This window comes from Hypanus sabinus, chromosome 4 (assembly GCF_030144855.1).
Source record: "Hypanus sabinus isolate sHypSab1 chromosome 4, sHypSab1.hap1, whole genome shotgun sequence".
In the NCBI taxonomy this organism is placed as follows: Eukaryota; Metazoa; Chordata; class Chondrichthyes; order Myliobatiformes; family Dasyatidae; genus Hypanus; species Hypanus sabinus.
In genome coordinates this window covers 126,867,478-126,887,789 of record NC_082709.1, presented here as the reverse complement: position 1 = coordinate 126,887,789, position 20,312 = coordinate 126,867,478, and the positions used below count along the sequence as shown (strand labels likewise).

General features: G+C 41.8%; 1 protein-coding gene across 1 annotated transcript in view; it reads right to left on the bottom strand.

Moving 5' to 3' along the window:
* Window positions 1-12,397: 12,397 nt before the first annotated feature.
* LOC132392349 (superoxide dismutase [Cu-Zn]-like) overlaps window positions 12,398-20,312 on the bottom strand; it is a 38,460-nt gene continuing 30,545 nt past the window's right edge. Inside the window, exons 4-5 of the mRNA XM_059966169.1 lie at window positions 18,279-18,396; window positions 12,398-12,947 (exon numbers count right to left, since the gene is read on the bottom strand). Of these exons, the coding sequence (XP_059822152.1) occupies window positions 12,831-12,947; window positions 18,279-18,396 (235 nt within the window). The 3' untranslated portion in view covers window positions 12,398-12,830. The remainder of the gene's footprint in view (window positions 12,948-18,278; window positions 18,397-20,312) is intronic.

Genomic DNA, 20,312 nt, shown 5'->3' with positions numbered 1-20,312 from the left:
CTTGATGGCTTTTTAAACACCCTTATGTTAGCACAAACTAGTAATTTACAAGGTGATTATGTTTGCTCTCCAGTTAGGGTAAAAATCATTGTTTTAAAACTCATCCTAAGTATAATAATATTCTCATCACTATAGTCACAAGCTAAATTTCTTCAGCTTCTGTGAAATAAGGTAAATGTCATGCATGTTACATTACTAAATCATTTGATTTGGTATACAGGCTTCATTTCTTACTGTACTCTTGTCATCTCAATGTATTGTTTAAAGATTCGAAGTATAAGAATATTCCTGCATTTTCTGTCAGTGAAAATCTTTATAAGTTACGTTGAGGGAAGTGGAACTAGAGATGTCTTCAAGGATGCTTATTGGTTATTGAAATTGCCAAATATTAATATACCTGGATCTCTGAGGATGAGGATATGGCAGCCTCCTTGTTTTTGAATGTAGAAAGATAAGCGGATGAGTATCAGCTTTATGAGATTGTGCTGCTAAATTCCCTTTAATTATGATTCCTGCTTTGGAATTAATGTGAAAATCCCTTACTAGAAAATAAAATAAATGAATTTATTTGGGTTTGTCTCTCCCAGCACCAAATTTAGTTCTATGCACTCGTGCCTTTAAATGAAGCCCAATTATCAATCACCATATGATTGATTTCCAGCAGATCCTTGCAGTTGCAGTAACTGATGACTTGAACATCATTGAATCTCAACTTATTTTTCTTGGGAAGTGATTAAATAATGAAGTCACAACAAATGAGGATAACTTAAAACACTTACAAATTGTATATAGAGTTTGCCAAACAATGCGGAGAATTGCAAATTGGCAAGCAACCTTCGTAATTGTCATTTATGGCCTGGGTAAAGCTTATGAATTTAGGAGGAGAATTTTTAAGATTGCGATGACTCTTATTGGAACCAATACTGAAGAGGGTCCAGCAGAGGTTCACAAAAATGATTTGAGATCTGTTGGATATTGAAAGGCCTTTTGGAGGTGGAGAGGATGTTTTCTATAGTGGGGGAGTCTAGGACCAAAGGGCACAGATGAAGGTTAGAGGGATGTCCATTTAAGAGCAGAGATTAGGAGGCATTTTTTTTAACCAAAGGTTACTAAGTGTGGAATTCATTGCTATAGGTAGCTGTAGAGCCCAAGTCATTGGGCATATTTAAAGTGGGGGTTGTTGGTTTTCTGATTAGTCAGAGCATCAGAGGTTGTGAGAAGAAAGCAGCATAATGGGAGTAAGAGGGATAATAAATCAGCTGTTGTGAAATGACAGAACAGACTCTTGAGTATATGTTCTGTGGTCTGAGTATATAAATTGGCATCTAATTTAGAATATTAATGTAAATGTTAAAGGATCAAAGTAGAATTCTTGTAGTGATATAAGAAAGGTTGATTATCAAGTTCAAAAGATACAGATTTGGTATTAGGGATTGCATTCAGGACCTCTGTCACAGCAATGATTCACTTCCATTATTTCATGGGTTTTCATGGATGAGTTCAGTTGGTGTCATTCATCGGGCAGGCATATTTCCAAGCCTGTTATTGGCTCCTGTTATACTGTGAGACTACATGAATTAAGCATGCACTTCAGTTAGATTATTTAAGTATTATGCTTAGAGGTGCTGCTTTTAGATGAGCCTTCCTGTTTCCAAAAGTATATAAAAGATCCAGTGGAATTGCATAAACAATACAAGATTCTACCAGTTATCTTGGTATGAGAATGGGAGCTGTCAGCATTTTAGCAAGATATTAAATGGTCACCCATTTGGCTCCTTGTATCTGCCTGCTGTATCAGCTGCAATTCAGGTTCCACAAACCTGGCCTTTTCCCATCGCCTTGTATATTTTCCTTTGCCATATTTATCCAATTCCCTCTTAAAGGGGCTCCACTACATCTGTCCTGTATTCCATTTTGCAACCACATTTTTAACAGGATTTTCCTTATGTGACTTATAATTCATTTATCTTGACCTCTAATTGTAGAACCTTCCATCCAGGAAACAACCTGCCATTATATCCACTCCATTCAGACTATTGATCATTTTAGATACTAACATCAAATCTTCTCAGCCTTTCTTTTAAAGAAAAAAGTATCAGCTTCTTCAATTCATGTTTATTGATCACATCCCATAAACAAATGACATAAATATCTCCCCATACCCTTGCTATAAAGGAACAATTGGGCACAATACTCCAGCTCAGGCTAACTCTAGAGGTACCATGAATAAAAGCAGGGGGTCATGCTGAACCTCTATAAAACCCTGACTTAGCCTGAACTGGAGTATTGTGCTTAATTTCTTTGTTGAGCACTTAATACAGGGAATTTGGTTTGATTAGCATTATAGGAATTTTCGCTATGAACTCATTGACTGTTAACTTTATTACTTTCAAGTCTTCAAAAACATTGTGTGCTTAATGGATTTTGGAATAATCTGAATATGTTACTTTATTGGTAGAGCAGTGAAAATGGATCACAAAGCAGTGGTGTGCTGTTGCACGATGTGGAAAGTCTTGGAAACCTGCAGGTCCTTGCAGATAGCATTAGGGAACTGGAGCCTATAGATCATTTGGGAGAATGAGTTGATAAAGTTACAGAGAGGCAGTCATGCACAAGTTACACGAGGCAGGTGACACGGGAAAGGGAAAGAGAGTAGGCAGACAGTTCAGAGTGCCCCTGTGGCTGTTACCCTCAATTACAAGTATACTGCTTTGATGCATTGGGGGAGGGGCGACAACCTACAAGGGAAAATCTGCAGCAAGCATGACTTCAACAGAGTCTGGCTCTGCTCAGAAGGGAAGTGGGGAGAAGAGAAGAGCGGTGGTGATAGGGGAACAGACAGGAGATTCTGTGGATGTGAATGAGACTCTTGGATTGTATGTCGCGTCCCTTGTGGGAAGATCAGAGATGTCTCAGTTTGGGTCAAAATCATTCTTAGGGAGGTTGGCGAAAAGTCTTTGTACATATTGGTACCAATGACATAGGTAGGAAAAGGCATGAGGTCCTGAAGTGAGAATATGGAGAGCTCGATAGGGAGCTGAAAGGCAAGATCTGACAATCTGGATTATTACCTGTCCCATGCATGAGAGAGGGTTAAGAATAGGATGATGTGGTTGAAGAATTGGTGTAGGGAACAGGATTTAAGATTTCTGAGTAATTGGGATTTTTTATGTAGAAGGTATGAGCTTTTTTGAAAGGGTCTGGTTACACTTGAACGAGGGTGAGGGGTAATATCCTTATGGCAGGGTTGCTAGAACTTTGAGGGTTTAAATTAAGTTGGTAGGGAGTGGGAATCAGAGTGATGAGTCAGAGGATGGAGCAGTTGGTTTAGAGGTAGGTGCAACATGTACAGAGACTGCAAGGAAGATTGCGTTGTGGATAGGGCATGAATACAGTCAGTAGGATGGGTTGAAATATGATGTGAGAGGGATCATGAACAATGGTGATGAATTTAGAGCATGGATTAAATCATCGAACTACAATGTCGTTAGAGAAACTTGTTTGTCACAAGGGTGTGAATGGCATTCCAGGGTTCACATCTTTTAAAAGAGACAATAATGGAGGTAAAAGAGGTGGCATTGCTAATCAGGGATAGTGTCACAGCTGCAGACGGGTGGGAGTCATGTAGGGATTATAGTGTGTGTCCCCCCCCCCCACCATAGGAACAGAGACACCAAGCAACAGGCTTCTAGAAACTTTGGAAAGTTGCAAAAATAATGATTGTAATGGATGAATGGTTGGCTTTAACTTGGCTAATATTGATTGACACCCCCTTATTTCAAACAGTTTGGATAGGGCAGAATTTGTTAGGTGTATCCAAGAAGCATTCCTGACAATATGTAGACAGGCAGACGAGAAGAGATGCCATATTGGATTGAGCACTAGGCAATGAACCTGGTCAGGTGACACACCTCATGGTGTGGTGAGCATTTAGAGGTAGTGACCACAACTGACCTTTACTATAGCCTTGGACAGGCATAGGAGCAGATGGTATGGTAAAGTATAACAGGCGAAGCTGATTTATAGGTCAGGAACTTAAGGGCATAAATTGGGTGCAGATTGTCTCAGAGAAATGTACCAAGGAAATGTGGAGGTGGTTTAGGGAGCACTTGCCAGGGATTCTGGATAAGATTGTCCCATTCAGGTAGAGTGAGGGAACCACAGAGAAGTGGATCATCTAGTCAAGAGGTAGATAAGAGGAAATGTACCTGGAGTTGAAAGCTAAGGGAGGTATTTAATGAATAGTTTGCTTCAGTATTATTAGTAAGAGGCACCTTGACAATTGTGAGGTCACTAGAACAGATGAATATGCTGGAAAATGTCAATATTAATTTTATTTTTATACAATATGGAATAGGCCCTTCCAGTCCTGGGAGTCATACCACCCAGCAACTCTCGACAACCCCTGATTTAACCCCTACCTAATCACAGGACAATTTACAATGACTGGTTAACCTGTTAGCTGTCTTTGAACTAAGGGAGGAAACTGTAGAATCTGTAGAAAACCTATGTATTCCAGAGATGACATACAGAGACTCCTTACAAAGAATGCCCAGATTGAACTCTTGAAACCCCAAGCTGTAATGGCATTGTCCCAATTACTAAGCTACCATTATGTTAAAGAGTACCTGCTGAAATTAGGATAGGAAGAGGTTGCCACATCTGTTGGCCCTTGTATGCTCAATGGCCACAGGAGTAGCAAAAGAAGATTGAAGTGGCAAATACTATTCCTTTGTTCAAGAAAGGTTAATGGAGGTAAATCTGGGAATGATAGACCAGTGAGTCTTACATTAATACTGGGCAAACTATTGGAGATGGTACTTAAAAGTATTTGAAGGAGCATAGTCTGAGTTAGGGACAGTCAGCCTGGCTTTTTGGAGGGCAGGTTGTGGCTTGTCAGCCTGATTGAATTTTCTCTCCTGAAGTCTACGATCAGTTCATTGGTCTTACTGACATTGAGTAAGAGGGTGTTGTTATGAAACCACTCAGCTAAATTTTCAGTGTTCCGCCTGTATGCTGATTCATCACCACCTTTCTTAATGCCCTCAAAAGTGGTGTCATCAGAAAACTTGTATATGGTGTTGGAACTGTACTTAGCCACACAGTCATAGGCGTAAATAGACAATAGGTGCAGAAGTAGACCATTCGGCCCTTTGAGCCTGCACCGCCATTTTGAGATCATGGCTGATCATCTACTATCAATCCATAAGATACCTAGCTAGCTCCTTCTTGAAAGCATCCAGAGAATTGGCCTCCACTACCTTCGAAGGCAGTGCATTCCAGACCCCCACAACTCTCTGGGAGAAGAAGTTTTTCCTTAACTCTGTCCTAAATGACCTACCCCTTATTCTCAAACCATGCCCTCGGGTACTGGACTCTCCCAGCATCTGGAACATATTTCCTGCCTCTATCTTGTCCAATCCCTTAATAATCTTATATGTTTCAGTCAGATCCCCTCTCAATCTCCTTAATTCCAGCGTGTACAAGCCCAGTCTCTCTAACCTCTCTGTGTAAGACAGTCCAGACATCCCAGGAATTAACCTCATGAATCTACGCTGCACTTCCTCTATAGCCAGGATGTCCTTCCTTAACCCTGGAGACCAAAACTGTACACAATACTCCAGGTGTGGTCTCACCAGGGCTCTGTACAAATGCAAGAGGATTTCCTTGCTCTTGTACTCAATTCCCTTTGTAATAAAGGCCAACATTCCATTAGGCTTCTTCACTGCCTGCTGTACTTGCTCATTCACCTTCAGTGACTGATGAACAGGGACTCCTAGATCTCTTTGTATTTCTCCCTTACCTAACTCAACACCGTTCAGATAATAATCTGCCTTCCTGTTCTTACTCCCGAAGTGGATAACCTCACACTTATTCACATTAAACGTCATCTGCCAAGTATCTGCCCACTCCCCAGCCTATCCAAGTCACCCTGAATTCTCCTAACACCCTCATCACGTCACACTGCTACCCAGCTTAGTATCATCAGCAAATTTGCTGATGTTATTCTCAATGCCTTCATCTAAATCGTTGACGTAAATTGTAAACATATGTGGTCCCAATACCGAGCCCTGTGGCACCCCTCTAGTCACCACCTGCCATTCCAAGAAACACCCATTCACCGTTACCCTTTGCTTTCTATCTGCCAACCAGTTTTCTATCCATGTCAATGTCTTCCTCCCCCCCCCCCCCCCCCACAATGCCATGAGCTTTGATTTTACCCACCAACCTCCTATGTGGGACCTTATCAAATGCCTTCTGAAAATCGAAGTACACTACATCCACTGGATCTCCCCCGTCTAACTTCCTGGTTACATCCTTAATAATGGACTCTAGCATCTTCCCCACCACCAATGTCAGGCTGACAGGTCGATAGTTCTCTGTTTTTTCCCTCCCTCCTTTCTTAAAAAGTGGGATAATATTAGCCATTCTCCAATCCTCAGGAACTGATCCTGAATCTAAGGAACATTGGAAAATGATTACCAATGCATCTGCGATTTGCAGGGCCACCTCCTTTAGTACCCTAGGATGCAGACCATCTGGACCTGGGGATTTGTCAGCCCTCAGTCCCATCAGTCTACTCATCACCGTTTCCTTCATAATGTCAATCTGTTTCATTTCCTCTGTCACTCTATGTCCTTGGCCCATCCATACATCTGGGAGATTGCTTGTGTCTTCCTTAGTGAAGACAGATTTAAAGTACTCATTAAATTCTTCTGCCATTTCTGCTTCCCATAACAATTTCACCCAAATCATTCTTCAAGGGCCCAACATTGTTCTTAACTATCTTCTTTCTCTTCACACACCTAAAAAAGCTTTTGCTAGCTTTTATATTCCTGGCTACCTTGCATTCGTACCTCATTTCTTCTCATATTGCCTTTTTAGTTAAGTTCTGTTGTTCCTTAAAAACTTCCCAATCATCTGTCCTCCCACTCACCTTAGCTCTATCATACTTCCTTTTTTTTAATGATTTGCAATCTCTGACTTCCTTTGTCAACCACTGTGGCCCCTTTCCCCCCTTCGAATCCTTCCTTCTCCGGGGGATGAACTGATTTTGCACCTTGTGCATTATTCCCAAGAATACCTGCCATTGCTGTTCCGCTGTCTTTTCTGCTAGGATATCCATCCAGTCAACTTTGGCCAGCTCCTCCCTCATGGCTCCATAGTTCCCCTGTTCAACTGCAACACTGACACCTCCGAGCTGCCCTTATCCTTCTCAAATTACAGATCAAAACTTATCATATTATGATCACTACCTCCTAATGGCGCCTTTACTGCAAGATCGCTTATCAAATCCTGTTCATTATATAACACTAAATCCAGAATAGTCTTGTCCCTGGTCGGCTCTCGTACAAGCTGTTCCAAGGATGCATCCTGTAGACACTCTACAAAGTCCCTATCCTGGGGTCCAGCACCAACCTGATTCTCCCAGTTCACCTGCATGTTGAAATCCCCCATAACTACTGCGACATTACCTTTGCCACATGCCAATGTTAACTCCCTATTCAACTTGCACCCAATATCCATGCTACTGTTCGGTGGCCTGTAGACAACACCCATTTGGGTCATTTTGCCCTTACTGTTCCTCAGTTCTATCCACACAGACTCTACTTCTCCTGATCCTATGTCCCCCCCTTGCAAAGGAATCTCATTCCTTACCAACAGGGCCACCCCACTCCCTCTGCCCACATTTCTGTCCCTACGATCGCACGTATACCCTTGTACATTCATTTCCCAGGTCTGATCTCCCTGCAGCCATGTCTCTGTTATCCCAACAACATCATAGTTACCCATTCACACCTGAGCTTCAAGCTCATCCGCCTTATTTTTGACACTTTGTGCATTCAGATATAGAATTTTTAGCCCATTTCTCCTCTCTCTGTTTGAATCGCTGCCTATTGTGCTTAACCCAGCTCCCCGAACTCCCATCGGGCTATACGCCCCTAGAATTTTGTTGTCCTTCCTAAATTATTCTTTCAACACATTTAACTCCATTTTCCGTCAGACCATCCCTCTGTACATGTGTTCTCCTTATCACTTGTTCTGCCTCACCTTTCTCTACTACATACTTAATATTCTGGAACCGTGTAGACCCCACCTGTCCTTTATTCTTGCTCTCGCTATCCTCTCTCACATTCTGGATCCCTGCCCCCTGCAAATTTAGTTTAAACCCCCCCCCCCAAAAAAAAAGCACTAGCAAACTTCCCTGCAAGAATGTTAGTACCGCTCCAGTTCAGGTGTAACCGTCCCTTTGGAACAGATCCCACCTTCCCTGGAACAAAGCGCAATTATCTAAAAACCTGAAGCCCTCCCTCCTGCATCATCCTCTCAGCCACTTATTAATATGTATAATTTTTCTGTTCCTTGTCTCACTTGGCCGTGGCACAGGTAGCAATCCTGAGATTGTTACCCTGGAGGTCCTGCTCTTCAGTTTTGCACCTAACTCCCTACGCAGGGGCCCTTTACTCATCCTACCCACGTCATTGGTCCCTACATGGACCACAACATCTGGATTATTGCCCTCCCCCTCGAGAATAACCTACACCCGAATTCTTTGAAGAAGTGACAAAACAAATAGGTGAAGGTAGAGCAGTGGATGTGATATATATGGATTTTAGCAAGGTGTCCAACAGCATTCTGCATGGTATCCAGGGAAACGTGTGTGGATTCAGAATTGGTTTACCCACTGAAGGCAGAGGGTGATAGTTTATGGAGTGTATTCTGTCTGGAGTTTGGTGACCAGTGGTGTTTCTGCAGGATCTGTTCTTTGACATCTACTGAGAATTTTATAATTAGATGAGAACTGGAAAGGTTGGTTGGTAAGTTTGCAGATTACTTGTAAGGTTAATAGTGTTTTGGATAGTGTAGAAAGATGTACGTTACAGGAAAACAAATTGTGTAGAGCTGGGCTGAGAAGTAGCAGATGGAGTTCACCCTGAACCCTAACCTAATCATGGGACAATTTACAATGGCAAGTTAACCTACACGTTACACCTTTGGGCTGTGGGAGTAAGCAGGAGGACCCAGAGAAAACCCACACATTCCACAGGTAGGATATGCAGGGACACCTTACAGAACAGCACTGGAATTGAACTCTGAGTCCTGTAACGCTCCAAGCTGTAGTAGTGCTGTCCTATCGTGGTACCTTTCATTGGGTGTTTTGGCTTCAGTAGTTTTGGGGGGGGGGGTGTTGAGTTTAAGACCCTCAAGGAAACTTTGCAGCTTTATTAAACTCTGGTTTGACCACACTTGGAATATTGTGTTCAGTTCTGATAACCTCATTACCGGAGGTATGTGGAAACTTTAGAGAGGGTGCAGCAGAGATTTACCAGGAATCCTTCATTGGAGAGAATGTATTGGAGGAAAGGTTGAGTGAGCTAAGGCTTTTCTCTTTGGAGCAAAGGAGGATGAGAGGAGACAATCTGTTACAACTGCTTATATTTTTAAGGTGAATGGAGGAAAATGCAGGGGGGGGATGTCAGAGAGGGGTTTTTAAAGTGTTAAGTGCATGGAACATTGCCAAGGATGATGGTAGAGGCAAATACCTGAGGAACAGTTAAATTGTCTCTTACATAGGCACATGTATGAAATAAAAATGGAGGTCTATGTGGGAGAGAAGGGTTAGATTGATCTTGGAATAGTTTAAAAGGTTTGCACTACATCTTGGAGCATGTACTGTTTTACTTGACTGGCCTTTGCTACATTGGAAGTGACTTGAGTTGCCTTATTGTAAGGTGGTAGGTGGACTATACACTGCTCAAACAGCTTTCAGATAATTATTCCACACCACTTTTTCTGCTCTATCTTCCCCCACCCCTTTCACATTCCTATCATTTTTAGCTGAAAGCTGACTTGAGAGCATTCTGCAGAAGGAAAACTTCCAGCCCAGATGGGGTATCTGGCCAAGTACTAAAGAACTAGCTGGTGTGTTCACTGAGGTCTTTAACCTCTTGCTTCAGCAGTCTGAGGAACCCACCTGCTTCAAGCAGGCTTCAATTATTCCAGTGCCTAAGAAGAACGTGGTAACCTGCCTCAATGACTATTTTCCAGTAGCACTTACATCCAGTGGTGAGGTGTTTTGAGAGGTGGTGCTGAAACATATCAACTCCTGCCTGAGAAGCAACTTTGGTCTGCTCCAATTTGCCTACTATCACAATAGATTCACAAGAAGTGACAATTCATTGCTTCTTCATTCAACCCTGGAACATCTGGACAGCAAAGGTGCATACATCAGGATGCTCCTTATCGACTACAGCTTGGCATTCAATATTAATCCCATCAAAACTAATCAATAAGCTTCAAGGCCTCGGCTCAGTATCTCCATGTGCAATTGGATCCTCAATTTGGATTGGCAACAACATCTCCACAATTTCCATCAGCACAGGTACATCACATGGCTGTGTGCTTAGCCCCCCCCACCCATCTACTCGCTTTACACTTATGACTGTGGCTAAGCAAATGCAATATTTAATTTTGCTGATGACACCACTGTTATTGGCTAAATCAAAGTTGATGAATCAGCATAAAGGAAGGAGATTAAAAATCTGGCTGAGCAAATACAACTCTTTCTCAATGTCAGCAAAACAAAGCAACTGATTGACTTGGGGGTTAGCAACTTTAAATTCCTCGGAGTTATCTTTACAGAGCCCAGAATGTAAGTGCAATTATGAAGAAAGCACAGCAGCGTCTCTACCTCCTGACGAGTTCACAAAGATTCAGCATGTCATCTGAAACTAACAAAATTTCTACAGATGTGTCGTGGAGAGTATATTAATTAGTTGTATCACAGTGTAGTATGGAAAAACTAATGCCTTTGAACAGAAAACCCTTCAAAAAGTAATGGATACAGCCCAGTCCATCGTGGGTAAACCCCTCCCACTATTGAGTGCATCTACACAAATCATTGTCGCAGGAAGGCAGCATCCATCATTAGGGACCCCCACCAAGGTCATGCTCTCTTCTCACTATTGCCATCAAGAGGAAGAATACAGGAGCACCAGGACTCTCCACCACCAGGTTCAGGATTAGTTATTACCATTCAACTATCAGGCTCTTGAACCAGAGAGAATAACTTAACTCGTCCCAACACTGAACTATTCCCATAACCTATGGACTCACTTTCAACCCTTTTGCTATTTATTACTCGTTATTTTTTGAATTTTATATTTGTAGTTTTTTTGCACAGTGCTTGACCACCCTGTTGGGGGTGATCTTTCATTGATTCTATTACAGTTATTGGATTTATTGAGTAGGTGTCCAAGAAAACATCTCAGGATTGTATACGGTCACGCATACACCCTTCGATAATAAATTTACTTTGAACTTTAACATTCTGAATCTGTTGACTCATTTGTGCCTATTTTACATGTGTGATCTGGTGATTTAAATTTGCTCACAAGAGGAAATATCCTGTCAACACTATGTAATACCTTAATATGGTTACTCTTACAGTCCCTCTGTTAGAACTGACAAAGTACATGCTATGTTCTGGTATCAGCTTTGGTGCTTCTTCATGTATTAAGATTAAAACTCTCATTACTTCCAAAAGCTTTCTTGAAATCTGGAAGGCAGAACTGTGTAGAGTTCAAGCTGTGACCATTCTGCTTTAAGTATTACTCAATGTGAACCTACAGCTTGACTAGCTTTTTTACCTAGTCTTCTTCCTATGCTGCTGTTAGTGATTTGAGTACATCTAATTTCCTTGCCAGAATGTGTATGCTTCATAATATTGAAACATTGTGGTATTTTTCCAACTAAACATCAGTTTACATTTATTTAATTGGAAATCGATTTGCTCAGTATACCTCTATTCTGAAATTACAAGTTTGCAAAATCTATAGTATGAATATTCATCTCAATTTTCTATTGGGGTCATCAGTTTTCAAATCTACACCATTGAGTATGTGTCATACAACATTTGTGTCTTGTAATGAATTGGCTTTTGATTTAAAGTGCAAGAGAAGGGAAAATGTCAAGAGGGATAAGGCTATTCCTCCAGTCCTTCGTTACTGGCAGAAGTTTGCGATCTTGAAGTTTTAAAATTGAACAAAACTGCAGCATTTCTGAAGCATGGAAAATCCAACTGTACTTTTATCATAGCCTTTGGTATGATGATCCAGAACTCAACGAAATGTGGATCATTTATTTGTGACTTCACCCCAAATTTTTTTTGGTGAATGTCATTTATTGAACAAAGTTGCAACCATACAGGTGAATGCAGTGAAGACCTTTATTTTGACCACTTCAGAGAAATGACAGACTTGCCAACAGATGCATAAAAAGTTTGACAATTTCAAAAACTTAAATGTTAGGTAAATATTTTAGTTTAAGAAATTAAAATAAACTATTCTATCTTCCTAAGTAGCATATGGAGTATCCCTACATTTGCCCCTTTTAAAAGTAGAAGTAATTGATTAATTTGAACAAGCAATGAAATAAATGTTACTGACTTAAAGGTCAGTTATTCCGATGCTGTACCAAAATTAATTACCTATAATACTGTTATTAAACTAGGTTACCCTAGTCTAGCACTGTCATGTGAATTCTGTTCGCTGGGCCTAGTGACGTACAATTAATTCATTTGAAGTCAATATTCATACTTAAAGGAAAGAACTAAAATTTATCCCAATTTTCCTTTGAAAAACACTGCCTTTAAAATAGGCCTGGATGAAGTTTCCAGCAGTGCACAGTTATATGCATATTACTATACACAATTTGTATTTACAGCATCTGTATGTAATTTTGAATCAAATGCTGTGCAGTAATAAGGACTGCAGTTAAGAAAAATGATAACAGCCATAGTGTCTCAAATTAGAACTTCTGCTACATATTTATTTGGGGTCTTCATCTATTCCGATTATACCCCAAGCTAAACCTGCTCCTTGGTTTCCTGTTTCAAGACTCTCTGAATTACCACCTTTGCCCAGGTCATCTTCATTCTCGTGAACCTTAAGCAAGGGAAAAATCTATCAGTTTATTCCATAAGTAAATAGTCAAGATTTTATTCAAATCAGGAAAGACTTTGCACAGATACAGCATATAGGATTACAACAAAAATTATAAATTAAAATGTATTTCTGGAATAGTTGAATAGGAATGATTTGATCAGGAAAATACTGAATTGATTCAGTGCTGAAAGAAACCAGCTCAGTGCTCTTGGTAACTTTTCACAAACTAACTCAAAGAACAGGCACAATCTTGGATCTGCTCAGTCAGTGTTATTTAAAAGAAATCAACTTCCAGTGTGTTCATTCTCCTGTAATTTGTACTGGCTGTTGCTACAATTGTGTAAGTATGGTACTTTCTGAAGTTCTTTATCCATAAGCAGTAAAATACCAAATGCTTACATATTTTGCACAATGTTCCCATAGTAACCCAAATGAGCAGATCTGCCCCATCATAACCTCAATGTTAATAAAATACATAATCCTACTTCACCTTGACGAGGAAAATTGAGAGAGGCACCTCAGTAAGCAAGTTCTTGTCAACCCACAACATTAATCTAAACAGCTAAAGGACATGGAGCCATGTTATTTGGGATACCTCAATTTGACACACACATACTCTCACCAGTATCCTGGTAATCATTCTTCAGTAGTATGCTGCTATAAGTTACCACTACAAGACTGAATTTCTTACATTTTGTTTTTAAGATGTTAAAAAGCTCTTCAAATAGTTCACATTCAAGTTAAAACACAAAATTCAAAAACTGCTGTTGTACTGCAATTTTAATTAACTTGTTTTAAGATGCCCTGTGCCACATCTAAAAATAAATCAATAAATAATAAATCACAATTTGTTAACTTTAAAATGTTTTGAGATTATCTTTGCAATTCTCTCTTCAGTGTTTCCTGTCTTTAAATGGTACAGGGAGTTCTGTAATGTGATGGCTGCATTCCTAAGAAATCATGCATCATAGTCATGTAATAAAAATATTGTGCAAATGGCGTTTCAGACTAACAACGAAGTTAGTTTTCTGCAAGATTTTCAAAAATAAAGGAGCTTTTAACAGCTATAACTTTACTTTGTTCTAAAGGGTGCTGGATTATCAAATGGTTGCACAATTATCAGAAGTGATTGCTTATCATTTTCCACTGAACCTAGCAGCATAGGATCTTAAGAAAAAACTAGTGCTTGATTAATAGTTGGGAGATTACATGTTAAGTAGTTTTCTCCCTAGGACATTCGTTTGTCATCTTCCAAAACAACCCAACTGAAATTACGCTGTAACCATTTTGGCCCACATTATACAAATTGTGTTCCCTAATTAATTTAATTACATCCATAACACAACAGATTCGGTAGCTGTTGGAATTCCTGAGAAACCCACAGAAGATGCTGGAGGAACTGAGCAACCACAGAAAATGCTGGAAGGTGGGATGATAGTGCAGCAGTTAGCATTAACACTATTACAGTGCCAGCAACTTGGGCTCAATTGCACTGCTGTCAGTAAGGAGTTTGTACATTTTCCCCATGACCATGCGGGTTTGCTCTGAGAGCTCCAGTTTCCCCTCACATATGGGTTAGTAGGTTAATTAGTCACATGGGTGTAATTGGGCAGTATAGGCTCTTTGGGCCAGAAGGACCTGCTACTGTGCTATATCTTAAACAAAAGAGTAGAACATGTGCTTTCTGTACACACTGCCAATCTCTAACATGAATTTTGCATATCTGCTGTTTATCACATTCTTTCTTTAACTCTGGAGATGGGGTTCTTCAGTAAATCAAGATATGAACAATACATTTGTATTTACATCAAGTTTTATGTGACTTTGAAACAGACAATCTAACCCAAGTGACCTCTACTCAAGTTTTATAATTGCACTAATTGGGATTACCTGTTTCAACCTCTCCATATTCTCAGCACTCTGCAGAAAAATTTGACATCCACTTTTTAAGTTGTCTACTTTTACACATCCCCATTCTGCATTAGGCCAGAAATGGCAATTGTTTTTGTTTTCAAGTAATATTACAAAAATTCCATAAAGAATTCACATTTTTAGAAGTCCCTGAACGTCATTCTCATAGCTGCATTCCTGTAATTGTTAAAATATTTAATTATCTCAAATTAACTTAAAAATTGTAATCCTTTATAAGTAAAGCCTACTACTATTTTCTTGCTCTTTGATGGTCTCAACCCATCTAAATATTTTTAGTAACTTAGAAATCCATGCCAGATTTGTTTGGTTTCTGTTCCATTTAGTTTGCAAAGTCTTTAAGAATTAAAGTTTATGCCCAAATGATTAACTTAATTTTCCTTTTGTCAGCTTACCTTCCTGTTGGAAATCAACACCTTTTGACATTTTATACTGAAATTGAAACTATTTGCTATTTCCCATTGTCTGTAAATTGAATCAAGCTCTGACTTTTACTCCTTCCCTCCTCCTGTCATATTTTTTCAATTGAATCTGCTACTTGGTTCATAAGTAGCAAGAATTTGAGTCTTCAAAGTAGAACTTTATCAAAAGGTATTCTGAAAATGTACCACTTTTATTGCTTTTACCTGCTCTTTCCAATTTATTTACAGAATTCACTGTGTTTCAGTGGCCTTGTATTCTGTGAACATGTGGCGACCCACTTTCTGCACAGGCGAACCGGCTCACAAATAGCCAGCTTGCGGGGGGAGACTTCGGTAATGCACCTCTGATGTCATTTCCGCCCGGAGAGGGCGGGCGCTAGGGATTAAATGCCAGCGCCACGAAGTTTGAATAAACTAATCTCGAAATGACTTAACGACTGCGTGTCATTATTTCAGCGCCGTGTGTAGCTCATCGCTACACTGGTGACCCCGATCAACCCGGCCAAATGCCAGTTCGGTCTCGATACCATCGACTTCCTGGGCCACAGGATTACCAAAGATGGGGCAACACCTCTGCCCGCCAAGGTAGAAGTGATCCGCCACTTTGCCCGGCCCAACACGGTCAAAGGCCTACAGGAGTTTGTTGGTATGGTGAACTTCTACCACCGTTTCCTCCCCTCAGCAGTCCATATCATGCGTCCTTTGTACACCCTGATGTCGGGTAAAGGCAAGGACATTACTTGGGACGAGGAGGCCGCGGCCGCTTTAGTTAAAACCAAGGAAGCCTTGGCAGATGTCATGATGCTGGTGCACCCCAGAACGGACGTTCCGACCACCCTCACGGTGGACACATCTGACACAGCAGTCGGTGGGGTGCTAGCAACCCTTGGCATTCTTCAGCAAGCACCTACGACCACCCGAACTCAAGTACAGCGCTTTCGAACGGGAGCTGTTGGCACTGTATCTGGCAATCCGGCATTTCAGGTACTTCTTAGAAGGCAGGCCGTTCACTGCGTTCATGGACCACAAACCTCTGACCTTCGAGTTCACGAAGGTGTCCGATCCCTGGTCGGCTCGCCAGCAGTGACATCTGTCCTACATCTCCGAGTACACAACGGTCATCCAGTATGTCTCGGGAAAGGACAACGTCGTGGCAAATGCACTCTCCAGACCAGCTGTCCAGGCCCTGTCCCTGGGGGTGGACTATGCAGCACTGGCGGAGGCACAGCAGGCAGACGACGAGATGCCCAGCGTCCCGACAGCCTGGAGGCGGTGAGTTTTCAACTCCGTACACGGTTTGGCGCACCCATCTATTAGGACAACCGTCCGGCTGGTCTCCAGCAAGTTCGCGTGGCACAGACTTCGCAAGCAAGTCCGTGAATGGGCCAGAACGTGCGCGCAGTGCCAAACAGCCAAGGTGCAGCGGCACACTAAAGCCCCGCCGCAGCAGTTCGAACCCACCCACCGGAGGTTCGACCACATTCATGTGGATATCGTGGGCCCCCGGCCAGTGTCCCAAGGAGCGCAGTACCTCCTAACTATGGTAGACCAGTTCACGAGGTGACCAGAGGCGGTCCCGCTCACCGACACATCTGCCGATTCCTGCGCCCGTGCATTGATTGTAACCTGGGTAGCACGCTTTGAGGTACTGCCCCACATTACCTCCGACAGAGGCGCCCATTTCACCTCCAGCCTGTGGTTGGCTGTGGCCAGCCTGTTGGGAACGCAGCTACACCACACTACTGCCTTGTGGTGAACTACATATACCTGTCTGGACATGCCCCCCCCCCCCCCCCCCCCGCCCGCTGACTGCTCCTGTAGCTCCTCCCACAGACCCCGGTATAAACGTGATTGGGGCCTGAGCCCTGCCTCTCAGTCTCCAGGATGTAGCATAGTGGTCAATTGCTGCTTGTTCTTTCTTCCAGTCAATAAAAGCCGATATCTCGCCTCATGTCTCAGAGTGTTATTGATGGTGCATCATGCCTACCACCCACAGTCGAATGGAACACTTCCACCGTCACTTGAAATCGGCTCTTATGGCCCACCTGAGAGGACCTAACTAGGTGGACGAGCTTGCCTGGGTCTTGCTTGGAATTCGCACAGCGCCCAAAGAGGATCTGCACGCCTCATCGGCCGAGTTGGTGTACAGCACACCCCTGGCTGTCCCTGGAGAGTTCATACCAGCCCCAAGGGGGCAAGAGGAAGAACCCGCAGCAGTCCTGGACAGACTACGCGAAAGGCCCGGCTGCCTGGCCCCCGTACCGACTTCACAGCATGGGCAGACCCCAACCCATGTACCCAAAGACCTGCAGGACTGTAATTTTGTGTTTGTACGAAGGGGCGGACACCAGGCACCGCTACAGCAGCCGTACAAGGGGCCGTTCAAGGTGATCAACAACAACAATGTACATTCTGGACATTGGGGGGAGAGAGAAGGTTTTCACGGTGGACCGACTCAAACCAGCCTATGTGGACTTGGCGCAGCCAGTCAAGGTTCAGGCACTGCAGCGCAGAGGCAGACCTCCCAAACAGAGGCTGATCCATTGGGGACATTGGGGGGGTGTATCACCGGTTCTGGGCGGGGGGGGGGGGGGGGGTTATGTGGCGACCCACTTTCTGTGCTGGCGAACTGGCTCACAAATAACCAGCGTGCGAGGGGAGACTCTGGTAATGCACCTCTGACGTCATTTCTGCCCAGAGAGGGAGGGTGCTAGGGATTAAATGCCAGCATCGCGAAGTTTGAATAAACTAGTCTCGAAACAACTTACTGTGTGTCGTTATTTCAGCACTGTGTGTAGCACATCGCTACAAACAGCTATTTTGTGGTCTTTCATTAATTCAAGTGAAGAAAGGAATTGAAACATGATTCTAATTTGGGAAGTTCAAACTTTTTGATCTATTTTGGTTGAATTAATTCAATCATTTTCTCCACTATTAACACTATTCGCTATTTTGCTTGCTGTACAATTTTAACACTTACCACCATAGTACGTCCAATAATTGAATGCTTTCCTGCCAGGCGAAGCAGCCGGTCTTCCAGTTCAAAGCGGGCTATGCCATTTCCATCAGCTTCAATGTTTCCTAGGTCACCCACATGCCTGTATTAATTGAAACATTTTAATTTAATCAAAGGAATGTTCACCATTTATGCATGTTTAAAGTGACACCTTTTTTCTCATTGACAATGCATTTTAAAGGCTTAGAGGGAGCTAAGACTTCCCAAATCTATTTACCAGTATTTCTCAAGTCAGTATTGGGACCACTATCTTTCACATTGTCAATGATTTTGGATATTGGAATTGATGGCTTTGTAGCAAAGTTTGCGGATGATATGAAGATAGATGGAGGGGTAAGTAGTGTTGAGGAAGCAAAGCAATTGCCGCAGGACTTAAGACAAAGTGGAAGAATGGGCAAACAAACGGCATATGGAATATAGTGTTGGGAAATGTATAATAATGCATTTTGGTAAAATAAACAATAGTGCAGACTATTTTCTAAATGGCAGAAGGTTCAATCATCAGAGGGACTTGGGAGTCCTCATGCTAGATTCCCAGAAGGTTACTTTACAGGTTGAGTCTGTGGTAAAGAAGGCAAATGAAATGTTGGCATTTATTTCAGGAGGAATGGAATATATAAGCAAGGAGATGCAATAATGCTGAGGCTTTATAAGACACCAGTCAGGCCAGACTTGGAGTATTGTCAACAGTTTTGGGCCCCACATCTCAGAAAGGATGTGTTGTCATTGGAGAGAGTCCAGGAATGAAGAAGTTAACTTATGAGGAGCATTTGGCAGCTTTGGGCCTGTACTCATTGGAATTTAGAAGAATGCAGAGGGATCTCACTGAAACCTGCCAAACACTGAAAGGGCTAGATAGTGTGCTCAATTTGACATGGCATCAAAGGTTATGGGGAGTAGGGCTGAGGAGGGCAAAAAAAGATCAGCCATGATTGAATGGCGTAGACTCTATGGGCCAAATGTCTTAATTCTGCTCCTATGTCTTATAGTTGGATGTGGAGAGGTTGTTTCCTATGGTGGGGGTATCCAGAACAGGAGGGCACAGCCTTGAAATTGAGGGGCAATTTTAGAATGAAATAAGGAGGAATTTTTTTTATCCAGAGAGTGGTGAATTTGTGGAATGCTCTGCCACAGACTGCAGTAGAGGCCAAGTCAGTGGGTATATTTAAGGCCGAAGTTGATCATTTCCTGATTGGCTAGGGCACCAAACGATATGGTGAGAAGGCAAATGTGTGGAGTTGAGAGGGATCCAGGATCTGCCATGATGGAATGGTGAAGCAGAGTAAATGGGCTGAAAGGCCTAATTCTGCTCCTATTTCTTATGGTCGTGTCTTCAAATTGACTTCAGCAGCTCAGCTGAACTCTGTTACAAGTTTTCACTCAACCCCAGAATCATGACTAGTTTAAGTAGTATACCTGCAGAATTTTTCACATTATCTCTGGAAATTTAATTGCTTTTGTAAGAAATATAATTAAATCTAATTCTAAAATACTACTTTTAGATTTGCCGTAATGAAACATTTTAAAAGATCTGATACAAAATTGGATTTCGAAGCTGAAGAATTATTCAACTTTTTTTTATGCCTATTTAGAAATCAAGGTTGAATGTTTAAATTGCTTTGTTCCAAGTTTTGAAAGTGATACTATCTTTCAGAAAAAGGAACCCCCGCCCTCAACTTCTTTCTGACCAAAGACCTGTGATGTTTTATAAACACTTTATTGAACAAAAATATTAATTATGAATCAGATTCTAACAGGTAAGACTAATATTGAATGATCAGAACTGGTTTCTTCAAATTATTTCCTCATTATTTTTACTCCTATGAATTGTAATTTGCTATTTTAATTGTATCCTTATCCTTGAAAAGAGGTAAACATGTCATCTTTTTTGGAAAAATACTGGTGGAATTTATTCCATGCCCTTTTCAAACTCTAGCCTAATGTGAAAAGAGTGTCAAACTATCAAAGCTTTAAAGTGTTTACCAACTCTCAGATAAG